The 27,874-nt window shown below is 50.5% G+C and overlaps 1 protein-coding gene across 1 annotated transcript in view; it reads right to left on the minus strand.

Annotated features, from left to right (window-relative positions):
* Window positions 1-27,874, minus strand: part of CSMD2 (CUB and Sushi multiple domains 2) — a 305,852-nt gene that overhangs the window by 11,430 nt on the left and 266,548 nt on the right. The window contains exons 50-62 of the mRNA XM_055800542.1: window positions 26,471-26,656; window positions 25,731-25,925; window positions 24,188-24,361; window positions 23,000-23,173; window positions 20,149-20,322; window positions 19,155-19,343; window positions 16,408-16,581; window positions 13,990-14,172; window positions 7,516-7,692; window positions 6,509-6,688; window positions 5,109-5,282; window positions 3,782-3,955; window positions 649-722 (exon numbers count right to left, since the gene is read on the minus strand). Of these exons, the coding sequence (XP_055656517.1) occupies window positions 649-722; window positions 3,782-3,955; window positions 5,109-5,282; window positions 6,509-6,688; window positions 7,516-7,692; window positions 13,990-14,172; window positions 16,408-16,581; window positions 19,155-19,343; window positions 20,149-20,322; window positions 23,000-23,173; window positions 24,188-24,361; window positions 25,731-25,925; window positions 26,471-26,656 (2,228 nt within the window). The remainder of the gene's footprint in view (window positions 1-648; window positions 723-3,781; window positions 3,956-5,108; window positions 5,283-6,508; window positions 6,689-7,515; window positions 7,693-13,989; window positions 14,173-16,407; window positions 16,582-19,154; window positions 19,344-20,148; window positions 20,323-22,999; window positions 23,174-24,187; window positions 24,362-25,730; window positions 25,926-26,470; window positions 26,657-27,874) is intronic.

Raw genomic sequence — 27,874 nt, forward strand, 5'->3', positions numbered from 1 at the left:
CCATGGGTGCTCCCGGGGACCCCCAGGGTACCACATCCAGAGGCAGCATAGCCCTGCAGCACTCTGCTCCAGCCACCACCTTGTCCCCTGCAGCGTGCGGCTCTCAGGCTGACCTACAGTGTCTCAGCATTCATTAAAAACTAGAATGAATACGCTAAACCCCAGGATTAAGATAGCTAATTAGCAGCAAACCCAAAAGAGCCACTCTGGCAGGAGTGGCTGCGTGGAATCCACTATCCTAGCCCCGTCGCAGCAGGGAACGGGCATCCACTGGGACGGCAGTGGAGGCTGGAGATGGAGCACCCCGGGGAATTCCTTCGGTTTTTTTCCCCCTCTCCTTTCCACTGATTTCATACTGTATGGAAGTATTATGAAAACCACCTACAGAATTTGGTCTGAAAATTAATGGAAACGATGCCTCCCGTGTGAATACTAATTACACTAATAACTATTAATTAGCACTGTAATTAATATCATAAATAATGCGTTGCTGGTTAATCCCATACAAACGCATTCTGAGGTCTAATGCAGCACGCTGGGATGTCCTGCTCACGGGAGGACACGTTCATCCCCGTTAGGAATCAGACACGGAATAATCCCAGCAAGTACCGGGGGGCAGCTGAGGGGACCCTGCTGCCGTGACAGTACCTGGTAGCCCTGGGAGTTGTTCTGCATCCCAAAAAGAGGCACACCGGGGTCTGCGCACGTCGTGAGGCTGGGGTCTTAAAAGAAAAGAACAGAGACGGTGTTTTAAAGGAGCGGTTGTGGAAGCCCCGTCAGAGCTCTGCCTTCCCTGCTCTCCGCACAGAAAGACCGTGCTGTGCCTTTGCAACGAGACAGAAATATTCTGCTACAGAAGGAATACATAGCAACAAGGAAAAACACACGGATTTTTTTGTTTCTTAAATCCCTGACTGTTGCAACGTATACTAACCAGAGGCACTCTATCAGCCACAAGCAAATGCGAGAACATAAATCTTACGTCAGGGCCAGCTCCCTTCCCTTCCCCTGTTGTAGACGTGATGAGCGAAGCACCCGGCTCACCAGTGCTGTGCCCTCGGCTTCCACTGGCCACCCCTGCACCGAGGGCCACTGTCACACCAGTCTCTTCTGTGCCCTGAGCCAGCGCCTCTGCCCTTGTGGGCTCTGCTCAGCCGTCACTCGCACGCTCACCCTGGAACCTCACTGTTTCGTGGTGATAGGCGGGGGCTGGAAATTTTAATGCATCTCAGATACATAATCTCTCTTTACATCTTGTTCGGTCTCAATCCATCTAGATGAACGCACACAGTTCAGTAGGAATGATCTGCTGCTACCCTTGTAGCATCTATCACGACTTTTTCCCAGCGTGTCGGCAGTGGCAGGGCACTGGCGGAATTAAGGCAGAGATGCACCACTTTAATATCAGCATCCCAAACGGAGCAAAGGCAACATGCAGCTCCTGTCTCAAGGGCAGTTCAGCAGCAGCAGGTTCCCTGCTCCTTGGGAGCACTGCATTGAGTGAAGGCGCAGTGTTGGCCACAGGGGTGCTCAGGTACCCGGCCAGGGTAGCTACGTCACCGGGGAGCTGGAGCATCGCAGGATTTCAGTGCAATGAGATGAGAGCCTGCTCTGGACTCCCAGCCTTCTTTCTTCAACTTGCTCAACATCATTAGGAGAAGCATAAACAGCACAGCAAATCCCTCTCTGCACTTCCCTGACATACCCCAACGAACAGCATTGTGCAAGTCAAGAAATAGCCACGAAAAGCCTCCACAACCCAGCACAGTGGGACAGAGGTGGCCTGTCACTACAGCCTGCAGCTACAGGGCCATGGAGCACAACTTCTGTACCTAATGGCATGGCTGTTTATGCCTTTCTTCCTTTCGATCTGACTAATCGGTCTCTTCACGCTGAAACATTATTGCACTCGTTGGTGTCGTCCCCAGGTCCTCAGAGCGGCGGTAACTAAACAAGGGATACAAAACGTGGCCCATTTGGGGCTGCAGCGCACGAGCTAATTCATTTTCCGTCGTTCGGTTCTGCTGAGCTTTCGTCATTTATCACTGATGCAGTTTCCACGGGAGCCTGCAGATAAATCAGTGTCTAAAATAAATAAATAAAGAGCCCCATCACTGGATGAGGTAGCAGGTGATGGATGGCAGCGCCTCGGTCTCCTGGCTCCATCTGGGGGGTCTGTGGCACTGGCAATCTAAGGAATCTCAGAAATGGGTGAAATCCCAATAAATACAGTACTTTGGGTTCGGCTGCTTGTGTCAGAAACTGGCGTTCTGGGTTAAGGTTTTGTAGACACAAAAGTCTTCTCCCTTCTCGTGGTTTGTTTTGGGCAGGCAAATTCTAAGCACGTTTCAGCAGCAGCGTGAAGAGCTGCATTTGCTGGGTTCGATCACGGATGGCCCTGGAGGGCTGGGTGCCACACATGTCTGATAGGAAGGATCCTGGACAAGGATTTCCAAGAAAGTGCTGAAGCATTTAAAGCCGAAATTTCCAACAGTAGGCAGGTGCTCCCAACTCTCCATACGCAAGAAAGCTCCTGGTGAAATCAAGAGGAAACTTGGAGGTTCAAGCCACGAGTCATTCTGCGTTACTAGAACTGGTGAGGCATTTCAGATGTAGCTGGAATAACTGAAAATTGTGGAAAACAGCCCAGGATCTGTCTCTGCCCCCGATGCCCTCATAAGGTGATGATGGTGGTGTTCAGGCAGTTATGGTAACAGCACACAGCCCCTGCAGTTTATCACCACGGGAGCCCCAGAGTTCAAGAAGGTAGCCGGAGTTTTAAAGAGGTGAAGAATACTGTGACTAATTATGATTACACACCTCCCAGAGGTTTCAAAGGGTTCTGGAAGCCCCAGAAAATGGGCACCTGAAGAACAGGCGGGTATTTGAGCCTGAATCCCAACACCGCAGCTAGGCAAAGCGATCTATAGGATTTTGCTCTCTGTATACAGCACTTCCACACTTCCAGGAGTTGTTCTTCTGGATGTAATTCAAAGGCAGCAGAGAACATAAGGGCTCTCCTGTGCACCCTTTAGGCAGCACTCTGGTTTGCTGCAGTTTCTGTGAGCAGCAGAGCTAAAAGCCCACGGCTGCTCTCTGCAGTCAAATTGCATTTTCAGGCCCATCACTGATGACGACACTGTGCCCCTCCACGGAGCAGCATGTTGGGCTGGAGGTCCCCGAGGAAGGAAGCCTGGAAGCAGCACAGAGCCCGAAGCCCAGCACTGTGCCAAGACGATGATGCGATGTTGGCAGGGATGCAGCAGCCTTAGCACGGCACAGGGCACAAGTGCTGTGGTCCCCAGCCCCAGAGGTAACGTGGGCAGCACCAGCCTTTGGGACATCTGGGTGGTGCAACCCCCCCGCAGGCGCCTCCATCCCCCTCCCCAGCCCTCAATCCTTATGGCCCAGGTTGTAAATATTAACCTGGAAGTTCTGCAGAGGAATTTTCCTTCAGGCCCACCAGCAGCCCAAGCACAGTGCTGAGGAGCAGTAACGGGGGGATGGGGATAGCCCTCCTTGGGCGCACCATGCATTGACCACCATCAGGGGCAGGAATGATGGGGCCAGGCAGCAAAGAGCAAGAGAAGAAGATGGGTTGCTTACCACCAGCTAGTCCGTACAAACCCAAAGCACGATCCCTATATATTCTGATTTGCAGGGCAGCAAAGCGCTCGTTTCTACCAACCCGGGAAAGAAAGCCAGCTTTGCTACCAACGGAAAAGCCAGGTGACCGCTCAAAGCTCTTCGCCCGTAGGTGCAAGACGGAGTCTCCCCTTACCTATGCAGCTGGGCTGGGTCCCGCTCCACGTCCCATCGGACTGGCAGAACCTCCGGGCCGATCCCACCAGCACGAGCGGGGCTAAGCAGGAGAAGGAGACGGAGGAACGGTAGGTGAAGCCTCTGTCCTCCCTCCTGCCTTGAGCGGGTATCCCCGGGTCACCGCAGAACACGGCTGCAACAGGCGGAGAGACAAGTGGATTGCGATGAACCTCCTCAAGAGCAAGCCATGTTAATAAGCTAAAGATGGGTCTATTAATGGCCCAAACCTTACCGCTCCCTGCCATCAAACTCTTGTGATTGACTAGGGAATTAGCAGTGGTAGAAGGCGTTGCTGGCTACTTTCCTTGTAATTCTCTCTTTTTGTCAATTGCCGTTAATTAACTTCCACCTTCTCCCCCATCTTTTCTTTTTTTCTTTTTTTTTTTTTCCCCCTAACAGCATGCTTAGCTTTAAAATGTATCTCTAATTGCACGATGTCAAATTGCTATATGGTCACACAGAAAGCCCGCTAATTATACAAGATCCAGGGAAAGGTGCAAAGAACACGGTGAGGGCTTTGTATGATTTAATATGAAAATGGCTATTGTGCAGCTGCCAGCCATCCAGCCTAGAAAAGAAACTCAAATCTGCCTTTATCATTATGAGACTTTTAACTAATTTTTTTTGCATTAGCTATTGTATCAGGCACACAGGTTTTCACCCAGCCAAAGTTCTGCCTTCACAAAATATCCCTAACTCCTCCTGCAGCACCACAGTGCCCTTGGCCAAAGGTTTTTTTCCTACAGCCTTTGGCAGTTTCAAGAGCCCTGACTGCAGAGGCTTGAATCCCTGGGGATACACATGGAGGAAGAGCCAGTTTTAAAGACGCTTGTGGACAGGAACATGCAAGATCTTCAGACGTGCCCACACACCTTCATTACAGGAGGTGGAGTGACTGCCTGCGTCCCCGTGGCCACTACTACAACCAAGACCCCCAGCCATGTGGCTGCTGCCGGAGGTGGGGAGCGCGTTCAGGCTTTTGGCTGCAGGCACGCTAAGCATCGTCATCTTTCCTCCTGCCATGCAAAACTCCCACTGCCTTCAGCTAATGCAAGCCCTCCCTTGGGCTCACGGGTAGGAAGCACAGCAACCAGATATTTAACTTCCCACAGACTGAGAATGGTCCAGCCGTACCCCTGGGATGCTGTCAGGCAAGGCAGAGTTAGCACTAACATCAACGGCACGGAGACCAGAGATGCTGGAGAGAGGGAGCACTGAACAACTGGGTTTTAAGCAGACTCCTCCACCCCATTCATGCATGAACACATGGATGGCTGCCTACTCACGAAAGCACTGGGGAATTTCCCCGCTCCAAGTCCCATTGCCCTCGCAGGTCAGCACGGCAGGCAGGGAGAGCTGGTACCCCTCCAGGCAGGCATAGCTCACGCTGGACCCCCAGCTGAAGTCCGAGCCCACAACTTTCCCGTTGGGGATGGCTTGCGGGGATTTACAGATGATAGCTGAACGAGAAACAAAAGCATGCTCAAGTTCTCTCAACTCTTCAGCATAGTTATTTCCATTAACAAGCAAATTCGTGTTGGATCAAAGTCGTGTTCTGCTCTTGAAGAGCATCTCCTGGGACTGGGCTAGCAGGGGGCTGTGCAAACCTTCCCAGCTGTGCCTGCAGCTGTAAACCCCAACATTTTACTTTGAAGTTTGGAGTTAACCACATCCCAAGTCTCAAAGTGAGATTTCTGAGTCAGTGTTCGTTTCCCACGGAAGGTAAGAACCCACCCTGACTGAGTGTGAAAACTCACCTGAAATTCCCTCAAAGATTCAAACATTCTGGACAACCTAGCTGAGTTTCAGCTTAGCAGTTGAATCAACAACCAGTCTGTATTTCATCCACTCTAGGGTGTTTCAATATGACATTTTTGCAGTGCTTTGCTTTTCAGCTCAGGGGAGCACTGGGAAAGATGCTAAGCTCATGCAAATCAGCCCGGCCTCCAAACGAGACTCTGGCCACATTCTCTATTATTCCTGCAACATTAGCTCAGTTGAGAGAACAAAAGGAGTGTGAGAATTGCTCTTTATAGCCTCAGAAGCAACTGAAGTGTATTTGGAAGTTTCTGTGTGGTCTGTATTTATATCAGAATCATGACAGCTAAATTTTCCAGACTGCTGAAGAAGTACACAGATGCTGATACAAGCCTTATCTACACTTGGTGGGTGAGTAAAACACTCGCAGAAGAGATCCAGCCTGTCCTGCAACTGCTCTATTATTTCCTTTTCCTATCTCCTAACTACAGAGGCAATCTTAGAACTGAGAAATAATGAAAGGAGTTGGAAGAAACATTTTTCAGACTTCTAGATGGTGCCAAAAAGTGCATGCTTGCAAAACATAATATTTAATTCGAGTTTGATCTGAGTTTTTGCGAAGAGTAAGTTGCTTCACTCTTTGTGCTTCATTTTTAATTCTCTACTACGGGGATAACAGCAATTGTCTCCCTCCCAGGCTTATTGTGATGATATACAAGCCTGAAGACAGCAAGGTGTTCATGCTACATTGCTAAAATTGTGGAAGTGCCTGTGTTTACAGGGGACAGACTGAACGACAGGACTGAGACACCACCCCCCCTCCCCCCCCGGGGAGGCTCGTTGCTGCCTATTACATTGCCACAAATTACAAAAAAGTTTGTGGCCTGCAAAACGTGTATCCTCCAATATTTACAGCAACTAGTCTTACCCTTGCAGGCGGGTTTGGTGCCATTCCAGGTTCGGTCTTTCGTGCACGTTAGAGAAGATGCCCTGTCTGACTCCATCATGTAGCCAGGCGTGCACTGGAACACCACTGTTCGATTGTAGGTGAAATCACTGCCCAGCCTAATGCCGTTGGCTGGCACACCGGGGTCACCGCAGTTGATCACTGCCAACAGAAAACAAACAAACAAAAAATAATAATGAAGCGTTTCTGGCTGACCATCCCTTGTCTCACACTTCTGGATCTGCAAGAACCAGCAACCTGATGGTCCTGAGTGTTTTTCAACACAGGAAAACTAACGGTGGAGAAGGAGCATCTGCAGCACAGAGGCTTGGGAGAGCTACGGAGCAGGCTGGGCTCCGGCACGTGGAGAAAACTTTGTTTCTACGCAGCAGAGCGAGCAGCAATCTTAACGATACATTAAGACCTTGCAAGAAGTATTAACACACATTAAACTTTAAAGAAAACCTGGGTCAGATCTGGGCTAGGTGGAAGCCAGTGTGCCCACGGCACCCCCTCCTCGCTTTACCCTAGTTATGGTCTCTTCTGCAGGACCACGGTGGCCTCATCCCCGTTCCTGGCACCTGCGGGTGGGAGCCGTAAGGAAACGCGGCGCATCCACCGAGGGGCTCCTGCAGAGGGGCTCTGCCCACCACATCCCGCTGCCGGCATGCTCGCCTGCAGAAGCAGCCCCGGAGAGCCCCTGCGGGCTGGCTGACATCTACTTATGAAATTATCACCGAGCTCCCTTCATCCAACTGGAAAAAACAAACTCCAAACAAGAGTTTTCCATTAGGTCCTTGCGGGGATTGCAGGCTGAGCGGCTGACGCTGCCACAAGGCGGTTGAGCTGAGTTTCTCCGCACAGCGCAGCGTGTGTGTGTGTGTGCGTGCGCACATCTACAGCGAGCCTCCAACACGCCCTGACAACCCGTCCCCAGAGCCTGGCAGCATCCTTCAACTCATCTTCCAGGAATCCAGCCCTGCGCTCACCTGTACACTCCGGACTGGTCCCAGTCCAGGTCCCGTTCACCGTGCAGTGCCTGCTCAGCACTCCTGTGGAGTAATAGCCTTCCCGACACTGGTATATGATGGAACTGGAGAAAATCAAGCCGTCGTTAAATATAACCCTCGCGTTGCTGGGGGTTCCTGGATTTCCACAGGATATAACTAGAAAGTAAAACGACATAGTTAAAATATAAAAACCCACCACCAGCACCACAACACAAACAACATCCCCCCAGAAAACCAGACCAAACGCAAGGGTTTCGTCCTGCAACCGACTGTTCTCAATAAAGAGAAGATTTGCTGCAAAGCCCCTGGATCAGCTCAGACAGAACAGGCTGTTCCGTGGGAAATCAGCTGCATCGATCCAACAGGATCCCAAGCACCACTCCCCGGCTGGGAGCAAGGGCTCTGCTTTGCCAGGCACCGCGTCCCAAGGCTGTGGGGCAGCGGCCCTGGCAGGTGATTGAGAAAAACCTCCGTCTCTGCAGGCAGTCTGTGCTCGACACAGCAGATCCCCCTTCCCCTCTGGGCAGACGCCCAGCCTGCCAGCATCCCCCTCCCGCTGCTCCTCCAGGCTGAAGGAAGAACTCCTCTCTGGTTTTTGCAGGACCTTATCCCAGCTCTCAATCTCCCAGCTGGTCCTACAGCTTAACAAAGCAGACTGTGCCCACCACCTTCCAGGAATTTGGAAGCCCAGACCTGAGCTTTGCTTCCCTTTGGGAAGCCAACAACTTTGCAGAACAAAAAGGAACAAAAGCAGCAAGGGAGCCCGCTGCTCTCCCGCTCCGGCATTGCTCACTGCCCAGCTATATCCAATTATGCTCTCAGAGGAAGGAGAATATTGTGGGAATACAATTACAGGTTTGTCAGTGCCCAAGTTTTATGTCTGAAGTACCTCAGCACCACGGCAATAAAAAGGCGTCAGAGCGAACAGTGGCGCACGAAGCCCTGTCATGACCAAATAAGCACCTGCAATAATTGCAGCCAGCCCTCATTTACCCTGAAAATTACAGGACACAAAAGAAAATCACATGAATTAAGGAAAAGCTTACACCACAAATCCCAGCTCTTTGACAAGGAAATTCCTTGCTCCCACCTCTTCCCTGCATCGTGCCACAACCTCTGCAAGAGCATCAGTGGGTGCATACACAAGGTGACCCGCTCCTGCCCTGGGACCCCAGAAACGCAACTCCAGCTCCCAGCACCAGCCACCAGCGCAAGGAGAGAAGTCTTCCTCTGCCTCGTTGCTTAGTTTGCTGACAGCCTGTTAACAAAGGAGCTTGTTGGAGGCATATCTGTTTGACAGGAGGAAACTAATAACCATTCCGGACTGCGTGCACAGAAACTCTGCATGGCACTAAACTCAGCTGAGGTGCGCTCTCGTTACCGATTTCTCATGCAGCCAACGTCTCTGTGATACACGGTGTCATTTCCAAGAGATGCTGGGATAAAAGTCAGATCCTATCATCTCAGAAAAAGCTCGAAACTACTATTTCACTGCCTGCCCATACATCAGCTGTTCTCTCCTGCCCAACCTCCTCCACCTACGCACGTGGCCAAACACACACAGATGACCCAAAAATATTATTTTTGTGACTGCAAGGCGACTCATGGAAACGGTTTAATCGCAGCGTGCATCAGCTGTGACCCGTACAGGCTAGATATAAAGGAAGCTGTAAATGTAAGAATGAAAAGTTTGAACTTTTGAAATAGTAATTTAAATACAAACAGGATCTAATCATGCAAGTGAGCAGTAAGCGGGTAAATAATTCCCTTTAGCTTCAGTGAGAGGTGTAAAATGAATTAGGCCCCAGAAGAAAACTCGGCTTTGGCTCTGGTTTTTGAACAGAGTATAAATCCTGAAAAGCCCAGAATCCCCATAGTCATACCCACTCGCATCTCCCTTAAGAATCTCAAACCCAATCGCCTTTAAACCGAAGTCAAAATTCAAGACAATAACCTGAAAAGCAGCTGCATCAGATGGAAATTTCTTCAGAGTTGCTGCTTCTTTACCTGGGAAATGTTTCAAGGGATGATGCTCAGCTGAAATGGCCGATACGACCAGAAGGGTCTGACTCTCCGCCGCAGCAAGGAGTGCGAGGGGTGCCGAGAGCCAGCTCACCCCGCGCCTCCCACCCAGGACTGGGGTTCTCCCACGTTGCAGAAGATACAACCGACGAACGCAGGATCCAGACCCTTCACCCCGCCACCAGCACACGGCTCCCTGTTTGTGCCAAAGACCCAAGCGTCCCGACTCCCAGCCCACTCTGGCAGCCACCAGCACGGACCCTGCCAGGGTGCTGAGCACTGCGGGGCAACCCTGCAAGGCCAAAGCCCGCCACTGCTCCTGCAGCATCCCAAACATCCCTGGGATGCACAGGCTGTTTCGGAACTCCCCACTTTGGGGGTTCTGGGTTTGTTGCTTTATCAAAGAAGATTTTGTTCCTACGGTGATTTTTATGAAGTCCTTTTTGAGCCATCAACTCCATTCCCACCGAGTACCTGCACATCTCCAAAGCCCACCCGCAGCACAAGGTTTTCCAAGCAGCGGGATGGGGTGAGCTCAGCATGGCAGGCTCCAAGCTCCTCGCGAAGTATAACACGAGACGGCACAGCAAGGACCGAGGACTTAAAAATGTGCTTCTGAGCCTTCCCGAAAACTCAGCTACTCGCCCCAATGTGGAGCTGGAAGGCAGCCAAGGGCACGCTGCCCTGCTCCTGTGTTCCCTGCCCGCTCTTCCAGCTGCTGTTACCGAACCCGAGTGGGTTTCGGAGCCAGCAGCTGGCTGAGACGGGGATGACCATGGGCTGCATGTGCTGCTGCCGCTGCGACAGCCTTCCCCAGCTCCTCCTCCCAGCGAGGAAGCAATTCTGATTTTTGAGGATGCATGCGGTGCATGTGTGCTGGGGCAGCCCGCGAGCGGTGACAGCAGGGACGGCAGTGTCTGCCTTGACTCCTGATGACAGCCAGAGCCCGTTCCCCACGATCCCATTGTTCCTGGGGTGGGGGCAGCTGGGAAGCTTCTGTATGCTACGAAGTGGCCTCTGCTATATAAAACATCACAAGGCTCAGAGGTGCTCCAGAGCTCAGTAATAATTAATTTGATGCCAATCCATGCATCCTTTTTCTGAAAAGCTTATTAAGATTCCCCCCTTGCCTTCCTTTGCTTTTTCCTATGTGTTTTACAGCGAGAAGCTGCTGGGAGAAGGGAGTTTCTCTGGTCAGGCCCTGGGCTCAGAGCTGGCATAGCTGTGCATGAAGCCACTGATGCTCAGAGCATGATCAGATGAGGCCACCAAGCTCCCCCCGCCCCAACATGTACCACCGTTAGCCAAAGCAGCATCCTCCAGAGCAGGGCAAGGGCTCGGACTTACTATACATTCCAGTTCCCCTAGCCCTACGCAGCAAATACCTCCCCGAACACTCCGAGAGGGCCTTGTTTCAGGGCTTTTCTGGCAGCCAGTGCCAAGAGAAGGTACTTTTCTGTGAGGAGCAGCAAGCCCTGCTCTTCAGAAGTGAGGGAAAGCTGAGGGCTGATGACTGCTATCGGTGCATGTCTGACTACACTCGAGGTGGTGCGTGGATACAGCGTCCTTCGCGTGTTCCCCCTCCTCTGACCTAATCTTTCTAACCGTCCGTACTTCTTTTGGGCTCTGCTGCCATCTGACCGCCCGGCTGAAACGCTCTCCTAATGACGCCTGACACATCAGGCAAAACCTCCTGCTGGAATAAGACACAGCTGAGAGCCTTTGGAGTCCCAAAGCCTTTGCTTCAGGGCTGGTAATTTTCATGCCGTTCAATTTAACCAGTAACCCATAACCCACCTAACAGAAAGAAAAAAAGCAGCCTAGACCCGAATCCCAGCCCTGCCACCTCCCATGTCCTCAGCAGTCAAGTGGGCATGAGACAAAACTTTCTTTTCCCAGTGTTATCACTTAAAATAAACATGTTTCTGTCTACTGAAACTGCCAAAGAGCAGCCAGAGCCCCCATCTCATTTTGGATGCGGCTTTAATTCACTTGGGGAATCAATAAACATTATACAAGCAAATATTCTGCTCAACTTCTAAGGGAAGGAAGGAGCGTGTGGCAGAGTCCGACTGATGAGCTCCCTCCTGCAACACTCCTCTGCCAACACAGCCAGGGCACCAGGAAGGAGAAGAAGGGAAAAAAAGAATATAAAATTCCGTTTACACTTTAAAAACTTGCTGGAAATTAAAGCTAAATGAGGCCTGAAATCAGCGATTTTGGAAATCCAGGGAAGCTGCTCTTACCAGGGACAGAAAACCTGGAGCTACATAGCACAGGCTGAAGCAGAAGTCCCAGGAGTCCCTGCACTTCATTTAAATCCAAACCATTTGTGCATTTTGTAAAAAAAGAAAAAAAATCAGTTGTGACTTCTTCCTGCCTCCCTATTCCTTCGATTTTCTTTGAAAAAGTTCTAGTGGGTGACAGGTATTGGGATTAAGAGCCGATGAGTTTCAAGGTGACCCTCTGCGAAGCTCTGTGCTCCCGCCGGCCGCGCACATCCCTCTGCGGACCAGAGCCGGCGCAGGAAAGCATCGACGGTTGAATACCCACCCCTTGACTTCAAAGTCAAGGAGACGCTTTGTCATTGAACCTATTACAGCAGCTTGCTCTCTCTCTCTGGAATGGAGATATCAGCTCCTCTCTCCTTTCCTTCTATTTATGCTGTAGGATTTGCATGGTGTCCTCGCGACCTCCACGCACTTACATGCTCCTCTGCAGCGGGCTCCCTGCTCCTGCTGAACGGGCTGAGACCCTCCGTGCTCACCTAGCAGCTCGTCTGGAGAGCAATTTGCATTGAATTCCCTGGGCAGGCTAGTGCTGGTGACCTGCGAAGCCCCGTCAGGCTCGATTTTGCTCAATTTTGGTGGCTGAGAGCAGCGAACAAGTGGCTGAGGCAGAGAGCTAATGTGCCGCGGAGGTGCCGAGCAGCTCTGCTGCTGCGCCGGAGCTTTTCCACGGCAGCGTCGAGATGCCCGCTCCTTCCAAGCATTGGCCCTCATCTTGATTTGCCCTGAATTAAATCCCAAAATTAATCTCTTCTCTCCCTCTCCTATAAATACCGTTTCCAGCGAGTGGAATATAGCATTCAAAGCGCAGTCAGAAGAACACCTTGTAGCGCTTGCAACTGGCTGTGAATACAAATGACGGAGACACAGCACACTGCTCATCACTGTAAATGACTTTCCTATATTGGCCAGTCAGCACTTAACATTAAATGACTACATTACAGGCATAATGTTATTATTATTCATAAACTACGAAAAAAAAAGCTGCCACGGATCCGCATTTTGGTGCCGCTGGAACCTGATGGGTTATTTGTCCTAAGATTAATGAACAGAGCCTTTCCACCGCAAGAAAAAAAAAACACCAACCAGAGAATGAAAAAAACCCCCAAGACCTGAGTGTATTAATAACATGATTCAGTGTCTTTTCAATCAAGAGCTCCATCAATTTGGAATAAATTTCCAATTCATTTACAAACTCTCTCTGAGCTTTTGGCTTTCAAACCAGCTGGAGAGCAGCACTTGCCCAGGTCTCCTTGCAGTTGGTATCCTGCCTCATTTTGGCTTTTGTTCATTTCCCAATTGATTTTTAAACACTTTTATAAAACATCAGCAGTGAGCAGCACAGCTCGAAGAATGCGGCTGGGGGTTTATTAGATTGGATTAGAGGGTCTTACTTGACTCCTTCAAATGGAAAAATCAGGGGTTTGGGGTTTTCAAATATGAAAATATGCTTACTGGATTATAATTTGCATTTTGTGTTTCTACTTAATGTAAATGACTCTCGCATGTGCCAGTTCCAGCTTTAACGGGGGTTTGAAGCTATTGACATTTCTCATTCTGCTGCGTTTCCTCACCAAAGCAGCACTGAATGCATCAGCGGTACCCACAGGCGTTCTGCCCAAAGGGGGCATTTCTGACCACCGAGCTGGGTACGTGATGCAGCTGAGGAGACACGGACAGCAAGCCTGGGAGCGACACTCTTGGGGGATGGCTGGGAGCGAGGACCAGATCCCAAAGGCTCTTCCTACTCTATACATCAATCCAGATGTTGGCATGAACCTCAACAACCCGAAACACTTTATACCATACCGGTGCAGCCTGCACAGCAGAGCAGAGCTGGGCATGCAAAAAGGCGATACTCATCCTCCAGTGAGGAAAAACCCTCCTACGAGACATGACCTGCAGGTGTTTGGGAAGGGGGGACCTGAGGGTCCTTGCCGTGCATGCACTACTTGGAGGAAACAGGGAACATGAGTATTATTTCTTGCAGCACCAGACTGTCCCTGGTGACTAAAGCAGAGGGAAGGGCTGGCTGGGCAGCTGTCCCTGCCGCAGTGTTGCAACAACCTTCCCTGCCTTGCTTCTGGAGACATCACTGCAGGCTTGGCATGACGTGGGAGAGGATGCGGAGCTGGCAAAGTACCTTCGCATTCCGGCTGCGTGCCGCTCCAGGAGCCGTTGGCTTGGCAGGTCCTCTCGGATGAGCCCCGGAGCATGTAACCGGGCTCACAGCTGAACCGGACCACGCTGCCGACATCAAAGTCATCTCCCAGCCCAATGCCGTGGGACGGGATCCCCGGGTCACCGCACATCCCCTGACTGCCTCCTGTGGAGAAGAGAGCACGGTATCAGCAGAGTAAGCAACTCATAGGATACGGCCCTTCTTCCCTCGCCACTGCACGCGTTTGGGGGGCCGGCACACCGATCTGCGTTGTGTGGCTGACTCTGTTTAACTCTGGCTATCAGCAGAGCGGGGAGATGCCAGACGAGATGTCCCCCAACTCTGGGAGCCCACTGGTTTTAAGCTGGTTGCAAACCACGGCCATAACTCCTGCATCTCAAGATGGAGCCCTTGGCAGCTGCAGCCGCTTCCTGCGGCAGCTGCTCCAGCAGACAGCAGCTCGGTTGCCAGCATCAGTCATGTGGATGGTTTCCCTCCAAGCAGAAATTACGACATGCTCCGAGCCACCTCAGCATGCCCGATTGTATTTGCAGAACAAGAAGCTGTTGGGTTTGGAGCACAGAGGCGGGGAGGGATCCAGCTGAGAAACACCCGCCTGTACAAGTTGGGAAGGCTTGGAGCTGCCGGCTGTAAGGCAGGGGGACAGGAGGAAGGGAGCAGCTGTAGCAGATGCCTCGCAGGGGTTCTCCAGAGCAGGCTGGAGAAATGCCCGCCTCCTCGCTGCCTGACACGGGCTCACACCGTGTATTGCCTGTTCTTGGCTTTCTCCGCTAATGATCTGTGTAAACACATCCACCCCCAAGCCAGGAAAGACGATTTCGCTCCTGCAGCTAGCAATGAAGTTCCCAGCTCCCAGGCCTTCTGTGCCTTGCTGCAGGTACAGCCTTTGCAGCCTTATGTGTAATATAAACCATAATGAGCGCATTCATCATCTTGCACAGAAAGAGAAGGAGGAGAACGCTCCCAGGTTCAGCATTTTCTTTCACGTGTTAACCGATATCAAAGTCTTTCTGTCTCATCTTGTGGCGCCGCAGGGATCCTCCGCACGCAGCAGAGAACCTTTGGCAGGAGATGAGCCAAGCTGTGTTCTGCCTCTTCGCTGCTTCTGTAGGCGTACCGCCCCAGTTTGGTGTTAAACAGGAGCTTTACCCCCAAGCCCCTGGGTGGAAAATCATGGTTCGGAGGTAGTGGACATTTGCCCGGTCCCCAAACAGAGAGGGCTCATCCAAGGCCATCAGCCTTGGTCTCAAGCTGCCTCCATGGACCCATTCAGAAAAATCACACCCAACAGATGTCCGTAGGAACCAGTCGGAGTCGCACTAAACGTTTCAAAAAATCCACCCACACAGATGACAGGAGAGACAGTGGAAACCACACGGGGAAGAGGCACGAATTAGAGCAGAAAACCCTTCCAAGTAGCTACAGATCAAGAACTCTGCAGATATGGCTTCTGAATAGGAGGATGACTCCACTTGATTTCTTTTTGCCTTCCAAAGCAGAGGTTAAACTTGGTCAAGTGGAGCTGCTAAATCTAAGTGGCATAATTAAAAATTAACACGTGTCCCAAATGCTTTGCTACAGCTAACTTCTTACTTTGGCTGCCTCTGTGCTCTCCAAGGACCAAGTGACGGGCTGGCATGGGGAGGGCTTTGCACAGCATCCTGCCTGCTGCTGGAGGCCATGGGCTGAGGTCCCAGCTCCCTGGTTTCAGGAAGGCTTGGCAAACACAACTCACTGCATCCCCCATCACCTTGGACCCAAGTCTCGTCTCGTCAGGGACTTTTTTGCTTATCAGGATGTTTTCAGTGCAAGACCCTTCTCACTCTGGCATGGGAGTGGGGATGGACTTCTGTTGCCAAAGCGCTCTCAGTGGAGATGCTGATGATGTGAAAACTGACTGTACCAGCTTGCACTTGCCTTGTGCAGACCTAGGACCGCTGTGGTGTCGTAACAGCAGATGTCAGGCCCTGGAAAGGGGCCTCACGGACTTCTTTTACCAGGACGCATGAGAAAGAGGGTCAGATGCTGCAGATAGGATGCAAGGATCCAACTTTGCATAAGACATGTTCATCCTATACAGCCTCTGCACGGAGAAAACTGTAAAGCAGCAGGCTGTAGTCCACCTCCCACCACAAACATTTGCTGCAGTGATTTATTTCTCGTCTTGCCAGCCGAGCGGTTTACTCTGTGCCAGAGCTTATCATCCAAGTTGCAGGAGACTGGAGAGCTGAGACGCAGTGATTTTCAGAGTCTTCCACAATCCCCCGCTGTAGCATGTGTATTTCTCTGGTTCAGCAAAGCACATCGGGTTGCCCTCTCAGAGGATGGAAGTGGGAGGACTGGACTGCCCCATCCCCTCCTGCCCGAAGCCCACCTCACCTGAGCAGTGCGGCAAGGAGCCGCTCCAGTGCCCATCCAGCTGGCACATGCGAGTGGAGTTGCCGATCAGCGTCCGCTTCCCGAGGCAGCTGTACCGCACCACGGAGCCAACGGTGTACTTGTCCCCTGAGATCTGAGCTTGGGGGGGTGAGCCGGGGTGGCCGCAGGAGACCACTGTAAGAGACAGATGCAACAGCTTCAACCAGGAGGGAACTGCCCGTGATGCTCGTACACAGGCAGGTGCAGCAGGGACACAGCAAAGTACTGCACTGTTTGAGGCCATACTGCACATGTTTGAGGTTGCTGCATGGGACCTTGGCAGCTTAAACCCACTCATCTGCCCCAGAGCCCACCGAACGCCCAGGGACTCACGCCACGGTGCAGCTGTGCATAGCAGACCTTGCATCGGTCTCCTGCTGGGGCACACGAGCTCATCCTGTAAGAGCTGCCAAGGGTTTGTGCATAAATGTCTAGTCTTGATGCTGACAGGCATTCTGCAGGTTCCTTGGAAAGGCTCATCCCTTCTTACACAGGAGTATTTCCATGCACACCCTCACCCCCACCCACCCTCGGCAGCGCCAGGTCCTGCGACACAGAGCTGCAATCGATGCCATGTCACACCTGAGCAAATTATCCCAGCAGATTCTGAGCACTGCTCACTCGACCATTGCTAGTAAAAACCCGCTGCTAACAATAATTAATAGGTTTACTTTAGCTTAGCAATCAGAGTGGAGACAGGGAGGCTGTTGACAAATACAGTGGCAGATCCAGGGGTTATTAGACAGGTTTGGATGAGGATGCTCAGCGCCATGCACCACTCGGTTTCTGAAGGAAAGCATCCGTAATGGATATCTTATCTCCCTCTGCTACAGTCTAAAAATACCAATAGTGGCATTAGGTAGAAAACATGATGTATGTTTCAATAAAAAGGAGAGCACGCGTATGTTTGGGCACGTGGGCGTTGAAATACACTGGTGCAGAGCTGTGACTAAAACCAAGGACGCTTTGCAAGGAAATGGGTTTGATAGGTAATACTTAAACTCGCACTGTAACTAACAATTTAATAACAGATACTCCAGCAGACTCAGCTAAGCTTAAAACCTGTGGTGGGATGGAGGTTTTTAAAGGATTTATGTACACGGTATGAAGACTGTTTCTTCTGATGTGTCAGGCTCTGCTCCCGTGTATTTACTGGACTTGCCGTCATACGCCTCAAAGGGGATCAGCCCTGTTTTACTCCCTCCGCAGGAACAGTCATGAGACAACATTTGCAACCCAAGCTTGTCTGGCATCAACCTCCTTAATTTATGTTTTAGAAAGTGCCTAGTAATTTTAGGTACCCAGCTGTAAACACTTTACAGGAGTATGAGTTTCAGCACTGAGCATATCTGAAGTTCAACACGCAGAAACAAAGACATGCAAAAATGTCTTTTTTTTTTTTTTTAAACTGTTAAGCCCATGAATCCAAATGATCAGTCTTAAAACTGACCTCAGTGTCCAAAGTTTTGGGAGTGCCCACAAATCCTCCAAGTCAAGGGATGGTCAACATTTTAAGGAAGGAGATCCCTTTTACTTAGTTGGAAAGCTGTGGACTGAGGGAGCCTGAGATATCGGGCTGCCAGGTTTTCCAAGGTAACTACCCCCTCGGAGCCCCTGCGGCTGCGGCACCCCACCGTTATCACTTGTCAATTCCCCATGGCCTGTGCAGGGTGCTGCAAGTGTGAGGAGGTGGCATGCTGCTAACAAAAGGAAAGGAAAATGTGCCCAAACCTGCTTTGTATGACTAGGTGTCGAAGGATAATACAAGAAAAAAACCAAAACAAAACCAGAAACAATCATGGCTTTGGAACAGCTAAGCTGATTTGAATGTAAGGAGCTCCATCTCTGACTGCCCCCGCCATTCGTTATGCTACTCGTTATGTCTGCAAAAGGATGTTCTAGCTGTGTCTGCCAGGGGTCTGCTCCTGTCACTGGGCAGCCCTACGTCACCTGGAAAGGCACTCTGGACCTTGGCTCCCCCCAGTGTAAGCTGGGGACACCCCCACTGACACCCTTCATACAATGCAGGGAGATCTCCTGGACCAGGTACTACTCCTGCAGTGTGAGGCCACCATGAGTTTTTGTGTCTTTGCAAAGACACCTCAAGCCAAACCATTGCCCAGAACCCCCCAATTCTCTCTGCAAACCACAGCGGCAGAAAGGGCCAGGATACTGTAAGAAAGGAGGAGGAACATAAAGCAAGGGTCAAGAAGCAAATCCTCTTTAGCACCTGCGCTACAGCAGAATAAAACCTGCATTTATTTCCCCATCGCATTGTCATTTCCCTCCCTCAAAGCCGCGGGGATGAGTGGGTATATGGAAACTCAGCCATGCCCCAGCGGTGTTAAATATGCTCGTCCTCAGCCTGGCTAATTGCACGCCGCTTCCTAAGAAGATCTGTGTTGCACAGGTTTTGCTGCCCTTCTCTACCTGCAACACTTTTGCTGGAGCTGCAGAGAACCAGTAAAACCCAGGGGGAGCCACCTTCCCCTGCAGAGGGAAACCACCTCTGTCTACCAGGATTTCTCTTCTCAGACCACAAATTCCCCTTCAGCGGGCAGGATCCAGAGGCCAGTGAAGCTGATGGAAGGATTCCCATGGATTACAGAGGGCTTTGGATCCAGACTTTTTACACAACCATTCAGCTAAGCAACAGAGAACTACATGGGATGAAAGCCTGTGGTGGATGGGTATTATTAAGAACTTACAAAGACACTGTGGGAGGGCACGGTCCCAAGTGCCATCCCCCTGACAGGTAAGGACATGTGTACCCAATAAGTAATATCCATGGCTGCACTGATATGAGACAGTTGTTCCAAAGCTGAATCTGTGAGGACCACTTGGCTGCACTTGACGGATGCTGTTTTCCAGGTGCCCAGGGTCAGTACAGTTTACAACTGCAAACAAACAACAAAAAAACAAAACAAAACAAAACAAAGGGTGTAACAAAGAACAAAGGATTCTCCAAAAACGAGCAGGAAAAGGGGGAAAAACTGCAAATCACATCTTCCACAATTTAAAAGGGTTTTTTTCCCCAGTCTTTTTTTTTTTTTTTAAGATTGTATAGGGTAGAAATAGAAAAAATCCTTATAGGCAATGCTGCAGGCTCTCGCCTTGCCACGCGAGGACTAGCAGCAGCGCCTTGCTCTCCGGCCCCAAACCATCTCACATCATACATGAGAATAACCGATTCCTTGACCAACACAGCAACAGTATTCACAGAGATGCTGGATTAAGGGAGTACAGAGGAAGGGAGTGCAGGGAGGGGATGGGAATTTGATAAGTGAACTTGAGTGCTAATACCAGCAGAAGAAGGGCAGCCTCGAAGGAGAAAGGGCTCTGCACAAAGACCGTGGCGTTTGGTTTGCATGAGCTGGTCTAGGGGTACCAGGTTGACCTCTGCTATGGGTCTGGCCTGGTATTTTCTTGTGTCCTCCCCACTTACAACACACACTTCAATGTCTTGGAGGATGTAGGGCTGGGCAGGGTCCGTTAACAACTTTGAGTGGAGTCCAAGAGACAAATCGGGTTTGTTGCATGCGATCTACCCAGGTCCTCGGAGCTCAAACATCAGTCGTATGTTCCTGAGGAACCGCAAGATTTGCTTTACATGGATTTCTGACAGCAAGATCTTAGGAACCCAGAGTAACCAGCGAGGAAGGCGCAGACAAATCACATAGAGCAGGGGGGCAGAGGACTCACCGCGGCAGGTGGGCAGGGTGCTGCTCCACTGTCCATTGGCCAAGCACTGGGACTGGGATGCTCCTTCCAGGTGGTACCCAGTGTTGCACACAAACTTAGCCACATCGTTCAGATTGAACTGACTCCCTTGCGTCAAGCCGTTGGCAGGGTTGCCAGGGTGGCCGCAAGTGATGGCTACAATTAGAAATCGGAGCGATTACTTTTTTTGCCTGGAAGAAAGTGGATGAACCACTGGAAAAAAAAAGTTCCCAAGGAAGGAGACCATAAAACGCCCACGTCAACCCTGAAACCCACACCAACACGTAAAGATTTGCAGCCAGCACTGTTGAAATACTGAATCAAGTGGAGAGCACAGCCAGTACCTTTGTTCGTTTTACTGGCATAAGAAATTCTCTGAACCACTCTCTAAGCAGCTGAGTGCCAGCATCCTACTGACTTACACCGTAAATCCCTAGAGCTCCTCTTCAAAAACCCCAGCTACTGCTATTAATCTATTGCCTTACATTACCCTGGGCATCACACACAGAGTCATGAAACCTGATGTTTTCCTCTCCCTTCCTGGTGTACGTCAGATGTATGCTCACTGCGCTATGAAGTTACATCTGGAGGGATAGTTAAGAGAGAGGAAAAACAGAAGAAAGATCAGGTTTCTAGCATATGGTCCAGAAAGCTTAAATTGTCCTGCTTTAAGCTGGGGAAATTCGGGGGGGGAAGACGACACACCTTTATTTCTAAATCCCTGAAATGAGGAATTCTGTGTAGCTCTTGTTCCTGTGGCTGATGGTAGCAACAAGGTAAAAGGGTAAAGGGTCTGAGCTGCTCCACCAGCGCTGGGGGAAGGTGCAGAGGCAAAGCCTGGAGCAGCAGTCAGCACAGACAGCCCTGACATTCAAAATCCTTCTGCCTGGACCACTCCGTGGCACCTCGGCAGAGGCGGGCGACACAGGGCAGACGCAGCCCCTGCTGCGAGCGATGCCCAGGGACCTTCGCTGTGAGCACAGCAGCCAGTTCCACTGCGCAAAAAGAAATGTCAGTATATGCCACGCAGCGTTTCTTTGGCTGCTTAAGAAATGCGACATCTTCCGACAGCTGAGGACAAAGCAATATTGATTATTGTCATGCTGAAAGAGGGTAATCATCCATCAGCAAAAGTCCAGCAGTTTAGCAGTACAGCTGCCAAAGCCCGAAGCTAGAGGGGAAGATGAAATTCCCACAAAAGATCCATAACATTTGACTGCCAGGGCTGGACTATACCACAGGGATGGGAATTTATTCCTTATGCAAGCTGGTGACAGGTACAGGTCTGAAAAATATGAAGCAAGGTAGCCTTTCGGTGCTGCAGGAAGCAGATGTCAGATTCTCTGAGGTGCTTCTGAATATGATTATACATGTTTTGAAACAAGTGATGGATTCCGTCCCAGATAAAAAAAAAAAAAAAAAAAAAAAAGGCTCCCCACAGTTGGCACGGATCAAAAAAGACCCGTTCACACAGAGGAAGCAACTGCAGCAGGTTTAGAGAGAAAGTATCAGGACAATAGGAAATTATAATGTGCCCTGAGCTGCTTCAGAAGCAATAAAGCCTCAAGGCACCTAATTTCAGAGCCCAACAGTGCTCTCCTTTAAAGACATCAGATTTATGTTATCTGTAAGGCCTAGTGTAATAACTTCAAAGCCAACTTCTGTGTATGAGACACCCTTACAGGTGCAAGCACGAAGGCTTGGGGGGCTTTCAGGCACCAGAGTCAGAAGCTGGCACAAAGCAGAGACAAATTGCTCAGGAACCCGCCCTGTGCTGGTTCCGTAGTCAGAAGACACATATGGACGAGCAACGTTCAACCTGCTTTGTTCTAATGGGTTTGGTCCCTCCTGGAAGAAACAAGATGAGCCATGAAAATGGATGTTTAGAAAATCCTGCATTTCCATAAATCTGCCTGACAGCTGGAGGACCTCCATCAATATGATTTTCTGATTCAAGGTTAGTAAGTATATACTTGGCAGGCAAAAATGAATTAAAACTTTTCCAACAGAGCATCCTCAGACACAAGAGTAAATTCAAAACGATCTACGGACCCAAAACCAGCCTTTCCAATAATTCTTTTCTGAAGATGCTCAGGCAGAATCACAGCCATCCTCCAAATCTTGGAGTCATTGCTAACCTTGGACAGCTTCAGTCTGTTTCGTATTTTTAGGTTGGAATCTGCATATTCGCTGATAGGTCATTCCTCACTTCGTATCTTGCCGTTACTATTGTGCCTCAGCACACAGAGCTCTAAAGCAGGCAGGAGAGATTGAAAGCAAACAACTGGAGAATCACGATATGAAATAGCCGGATTGCACTGTCCATTGATAAGAAGATGCTTAAACTTATTAACACCTTAGAGCTCCAGAGGCTTACTTAATTAGCTTATTTACTGGAAAGATAAATGAGCAGGTTGTACAAGGTGACTTGTGAATGTGGATCAGAGGAGAGAGACTAACTTTCCTCCGGCACAGGTCTCAAAGACGGTGACAACCGCGGTGTGCCCGGCGGGGCTGTATCTGCCTTTAGCCCCCCCGCACCCTGATAAAGGCTGGTCCCCCCAGAAATCACACCTTAACTGGGCTCCCCCGTTAAGAAATTCCGCGTATGAAAAGCACCAAAGTAGAATTGCCGAAGCAGCAAAGCTTCGCCACTCCTGCCACGCCACAGCTCTCCTGCGCGAACCCCGGGATGCTTGTGCAGCACGCTCGCCACGTGCGTGTGCAAAGCAGCTGTACCCAGCTCGGGCGTGTAAACTCTGCACAACGGCTTTACACGTGCTCTCATCCTCTGAGCGTCACCAGGGCTAAAGAAATCTGACAACATACTTACGCACACAGACAGGCGTCTTCCCAGACCAGCGGTGATCCTGCTGGCAGATCCGCACCGACATGCCGATGAGGCGGAAGCCAGGGCTGCACTGATAAACCACGCTGCCACGGTAGTTGTAGTTCTCCCCGTTGATCTGCCCGTTGACAATGGGGCTGGGCACCCCGCAGTGCCCCGCTGCAGGAGGGAGACAGGGGGGTCACCGAGAGCTCACGGGGAAGGCATCGCGCGCCACCCCGATGCTCTGGGTGGATCTCGGTTCCACACCCAGCAGTCATAAACAGCCCCAGAGCAGCAGTAAAAACCAACGTATTGTTTTTAAAGCTCTCCTCTCCAATTTCAAAACACACGTACTGAGCCGTAAGGAATCAAAGTCTAATTTCTTTTTACACACCAGTGTTACCGAAATCTCGGAATGAAGAACTTATCGACACCAATGTGATGCAGATAAGCAGACGCTTCTTTACTGACGGCCGGGTGCGTGAGCGAGTCCTCTCACGATCAGCGCACACCAAGCTTCAAACTCAAGACACCTCATATAGAACTTATTCATGCATATTCATTAAGTATTCGTGCATAATCATAGTGTTTCCCGAAAATCCTTAACATACTCTCCTCCCATATCCGATTCTGCGCAGTAAAGGTTAGAAAGGTCCAGAAATGGGTCTGGGGTACCATTTGGGTAGGTGGTACATGAGTCGGTGGTCGCGATCTCCCCCTGCCAGAATTGCCTTTTACTAAAGTTCACAGTTTCTTGGCAGGTAACTACAAGTTGTTCCAGTCGACCCTCCCCAGTTCCCATTAATTCTATATTCTGACATTTCAATACACTTTCTACATACAGAAGACTAGTCAAATACAAAGGAATCTGTAAAATCCCAAATTTGTTACCTAAGTTTTAAACAATGATTCTGGCCCACTCTTCTAGCCTTGGTACAGAGCTGTACAAAGGATTTACATAGCAGCTTTTGCTGTGCAACTACAAGTTTCATTAAAATATATTTCTTATTCCAAATTATTTTATAAAATCAAATAAAGTCAATTCTAACTTATTAGCAGATCTGTAACACCAATAGCACCAAATCCCTGCTCGGGCCCTCTCTTGAATCAACATCTAAAATTCCTACTCCTTCCTGAAAGGCAACCGAGAAGCTTTCCCGACAAACACCCGAGGGGATGCTCCACACCTACCCAGACATCGCACTTCTGCTCCGCTCCAGAGCCCGTTGGCCATGCACTCCCGCACGCGGGACCCGACCAGGGTGTAGCCAGTGTTGCAGGAGAAGATGGCTGTGGCCCCGTAGCTGGTCAACGTGCCGATCTTGTTCCCGTTCGGCGGGGTCGGCAGCTCTCCGCACGAGATGACTAGAAGAGATCCCAAAGCACAGTGAGCGACAACAGGCGGGGAGCGGTGTCTGGTATAGAAACACTCTCCGCGATGCTTACCACCACGAGTTATTAATGAAGTCAGAAATGAGGAGGAAAGATTATTAAATAGTTACACGGCTAACAACAATTCAGAGTCGCGTTACACGAGGTGACAAAAATAAGTGCTATTAATATTTATGCTTCAGGACGTGAGGGAAGTACTAAAGGTAAGACCGGCTAGGAAGAAACTGTAGAAGTTTTTCACATAGGAATATTTCTAGTATTTCTCTTATTATTTCTATTATTAACCCGTTGCTAGATACAGCCTGGAAGCCTGATTTCCAGAAAAGCCACAAAACGGCACAAGATCTCCAATTAAAAAGTGACACCCAGCTTTCCCTCACACCAGAACCTCCAGGACAGAGCTGATGTCTAAAGATCAGACCCACAGAGGACACCCCGATGAAAGGCTGGTTGGTGGGGTGCAGCCGGAGCCTGGCCAGGAGCCTGTGCAAATGCAAAATTCAGCTCGTTATTTTATCTAACTTAAAGATCTGCAAACCCTCTGGAGCTTTCGCACTCAGCAAGAAATCTAGAGACTCACGCTGGGTGCTCCTGACCTTAGTGCATTGCCAAGATCCTGTCATTTGAATTTAGGTGGCAATAACGCTGAAGAAATAAAACGAGGTCAGGCTCATGCTCCTGGATCTGGCTGAAGAGCTAGCAGGGGTAAGACTACATCTGTCACCGAAGCTGGCAGTTCCATCTCTAGAAACAAAGGGACACAGGAGGGAAGGGAAAGCTGCCATTCTGAAGAAGAAATTTTTCCGTCTCTATCTGCACTTACAGTGAAAAAACCCACCTTTGACAAAAGAAAAGATCCAAAGCAGAGCAGTCGTGTCAGAACTGAGCGAGCTGCTTGTTTGCCGAGAGTGTTTTTGATTTACAGGTGACACTGTTACCCTCGTAAACTTGGCATTTGCATACAATGGGAAGAGGTGAGGTTTCAAATCAGAATTTATCATCATCTTTCTTAAAAGCAAACTTCAGAGCACCTGGCACCAGTGACAGTGAAGCTGCTCGGACCCCCCCAGCAACAGACGAGCTAACGGGCTTGAGCTCTCACAGAACTGTTTAGAATAAACCAAACCCCAAGATCAACAGATGACCTCTCCCTGCATCCAAACTCCCTTCCACCACAGCGGTCCCACAGCCGTGCTCTCGGATGCTGCCGAGAGCAGCCAGGACCGTGGCACGTTTGCACGCCCACAGCAGAGCTTGCACACCCATCGGCCGGCAAACAGCACCCCCATTCCCTGCAAGGGTGGCTGGCCCTGGCGCGGCTCCGGAGCTTCGCTGCTCTTACTTTTACAGGTCGGCATCGGCTCGCCTATGCTCCACTTGCCATTGGCTTGGCACCTGATGACCCGCTGGCCCGTGTAGTAGTAGCCGGGGTCACAGATGAGCATGAGCTGGGCGTTGTAGTGGTACTGGATCTCGTAGGTCAGCCGCCACCGCCCGTGCTCAACTGCAATGCTGTTGATATCGGGACAGGTGACAGCTGAAAAACAGAGGTGGCGAGTCAGGGAAAAGAAATGCGATAAAGACATTAATAAGTGTTTAACTCCAGGGCATTTCAGCAAGCGTGTTGGCTTTTTAATGAGGGGGCCAGTATTAGCATCTCTGGTTTATGGGTGTTTTCCTAAAGCAAACATAAAGCTTGTTTATTTTAGTAAGCCTTCCAGGAACGCTGCTTTTCCCCCCTTTTTTTTTTTTTTTTTTTTTTTTTTTTTTTTTTTTTGTGTCCCACAAAACATCCGATCAAGGCTGATGGTGTCAGAGCCATGCCTGACGAAGGGGGAATCAGTTCAAAGGATATCCTCCATAGGATGGGTTGTTCCTTCTTATACAAAGCATCCAAGAAATTTTGGGTGGGGAAGCAAGACACCACGAGAGGGGACGGGACATCAGACCCAAGTTATGCAGGGTTACAAACCTGGTGTCCTAAAGAGTGCACCCGTGAGGCAAAGCTGCCCAGGGTAGAGCTGGAAGGCATTATTGAAGGGACTTCCCGAATTCCCCATAGGACTTGCTGCAAACACTCACCCACGCACTGCGGGGGCTGGTTGCCGTTGCTCCACTGCCCTGCCTGCAGGCACTCGGTGCTGGGCTCCTCGCCGGGCTGCAGCTGGAAGCCCTGGTTGCACTGGTACACGGCTTTCGTTCCCACTGTGTACTCCTTCCCAAAGACAACGCCGTTCCTCGGGGCTCTGGGAACTCCACAGGAGAGAGCTGAGAAAGGGGGAAAAAAACACCACCACAGCCGCGAAATCAGTCAGCTTCCAATTTTGTCATCGATTCGTGATGAGCTGAAAGCCCAGATCGCAGCTCTCCCATTTAACAGAAGCTCCAGCCCCCTGGTGAATCCCAGAAGCTGCAGCGAATTCCCACTTTCACCGAGGATCAGACCGTCCATCGGTGTGGTAACAGCAAAGCGAATGCTGAATACCAGTTTCTACTGGAAGAGGCTCTCGCTCCTACTTTCTATAATATCTGTAACACAAAATGCATCAACACAGCATTCAAAAGTTTTCACACAGAGATGAAGGATTAGATAGCAATAATGTTTTGTATTTACATCCGACAGCAGCAACAAGCTGAAACCCTTTTCCAACAGCACTTCTGGATTACATAAGGCAGCAAATTGTGTAATTATGTTGTGGCAGAAGGAAGGCTAAATTTAGCATTATGGCTGAGAAGGTAAGGGGGGGAATTCAGGGGAAATAAAAAAAATTGTTAACAGGCACAATGCCAAATGGCTGCTCAAGATGGCAGCACTTCGGAGAAGATGCTCTGCACCGCTCCTGCCGAAATCCTCAGCTCTGCGGCCAGGAGAGCGGCCAAACAGGGCAAGAAAGGGGACAGGCAGGTGGCAGAAAGATGAGCGACAGCCGAATACAGACAGACCAGACTCATGTTCATTTATGCTGCAAGAGTTTCACGAGACGGGACAAGCCTGGCTACCCTCTTCCCTACCGCTGGGAACACCGGCACCGGGAGTCTGACACTCAAATCTGGTTTCCTCCATCAGCCTTCAGAAGAGCTGGGGAACCAAACCCCAAACCTGACCTGCCTCCAGAACCACCGCGCAGGTTCCCATCCCTCTCCGAGTCCTGGATCCAGGGGAAGCCCATCTTGCTGGGGCTGGAGATGGGCAGCCCACCTGCCCGGACAGGCAGGATGCCTGGATGCCAAGGGGGAAGAGCAGCCTGGGACCTGCAGCGCTGCCACGGCGAGGCCACCAGCCAGCGGGGTGCCACCAGCCCCTGTGAGGCACCAGGACAAGCAGAGCCTGCTGGCAAGCACCAATACGGAGGCCAACACCTAACCCAAAGAGCTGTCTGCATTTTAAAAATACTCTAAAGGAAATCCATTCCTCCCCGGAGCAGCCCGAGCTGTTCCCGCCCAGCTAATGCATGAACTGGAGGCTGAGCCTATGTCTCCTGGGCC

This window comes from Falco peregrinus, chromosome 3, assembly GCF_023634155.1.
Source record: "Falco peregrinus isolate bFalPer1 chromosome 3, bFalPer1.pri, whole genome shotgun sequence".
In the NCBI taxonomy this organism is placed as follows: domain Eukaryota; kingdom Metazoa; phylum Chordata; class Aves; order Falconiformes; family Falconidae; genus Falco; species Falco peregrinus.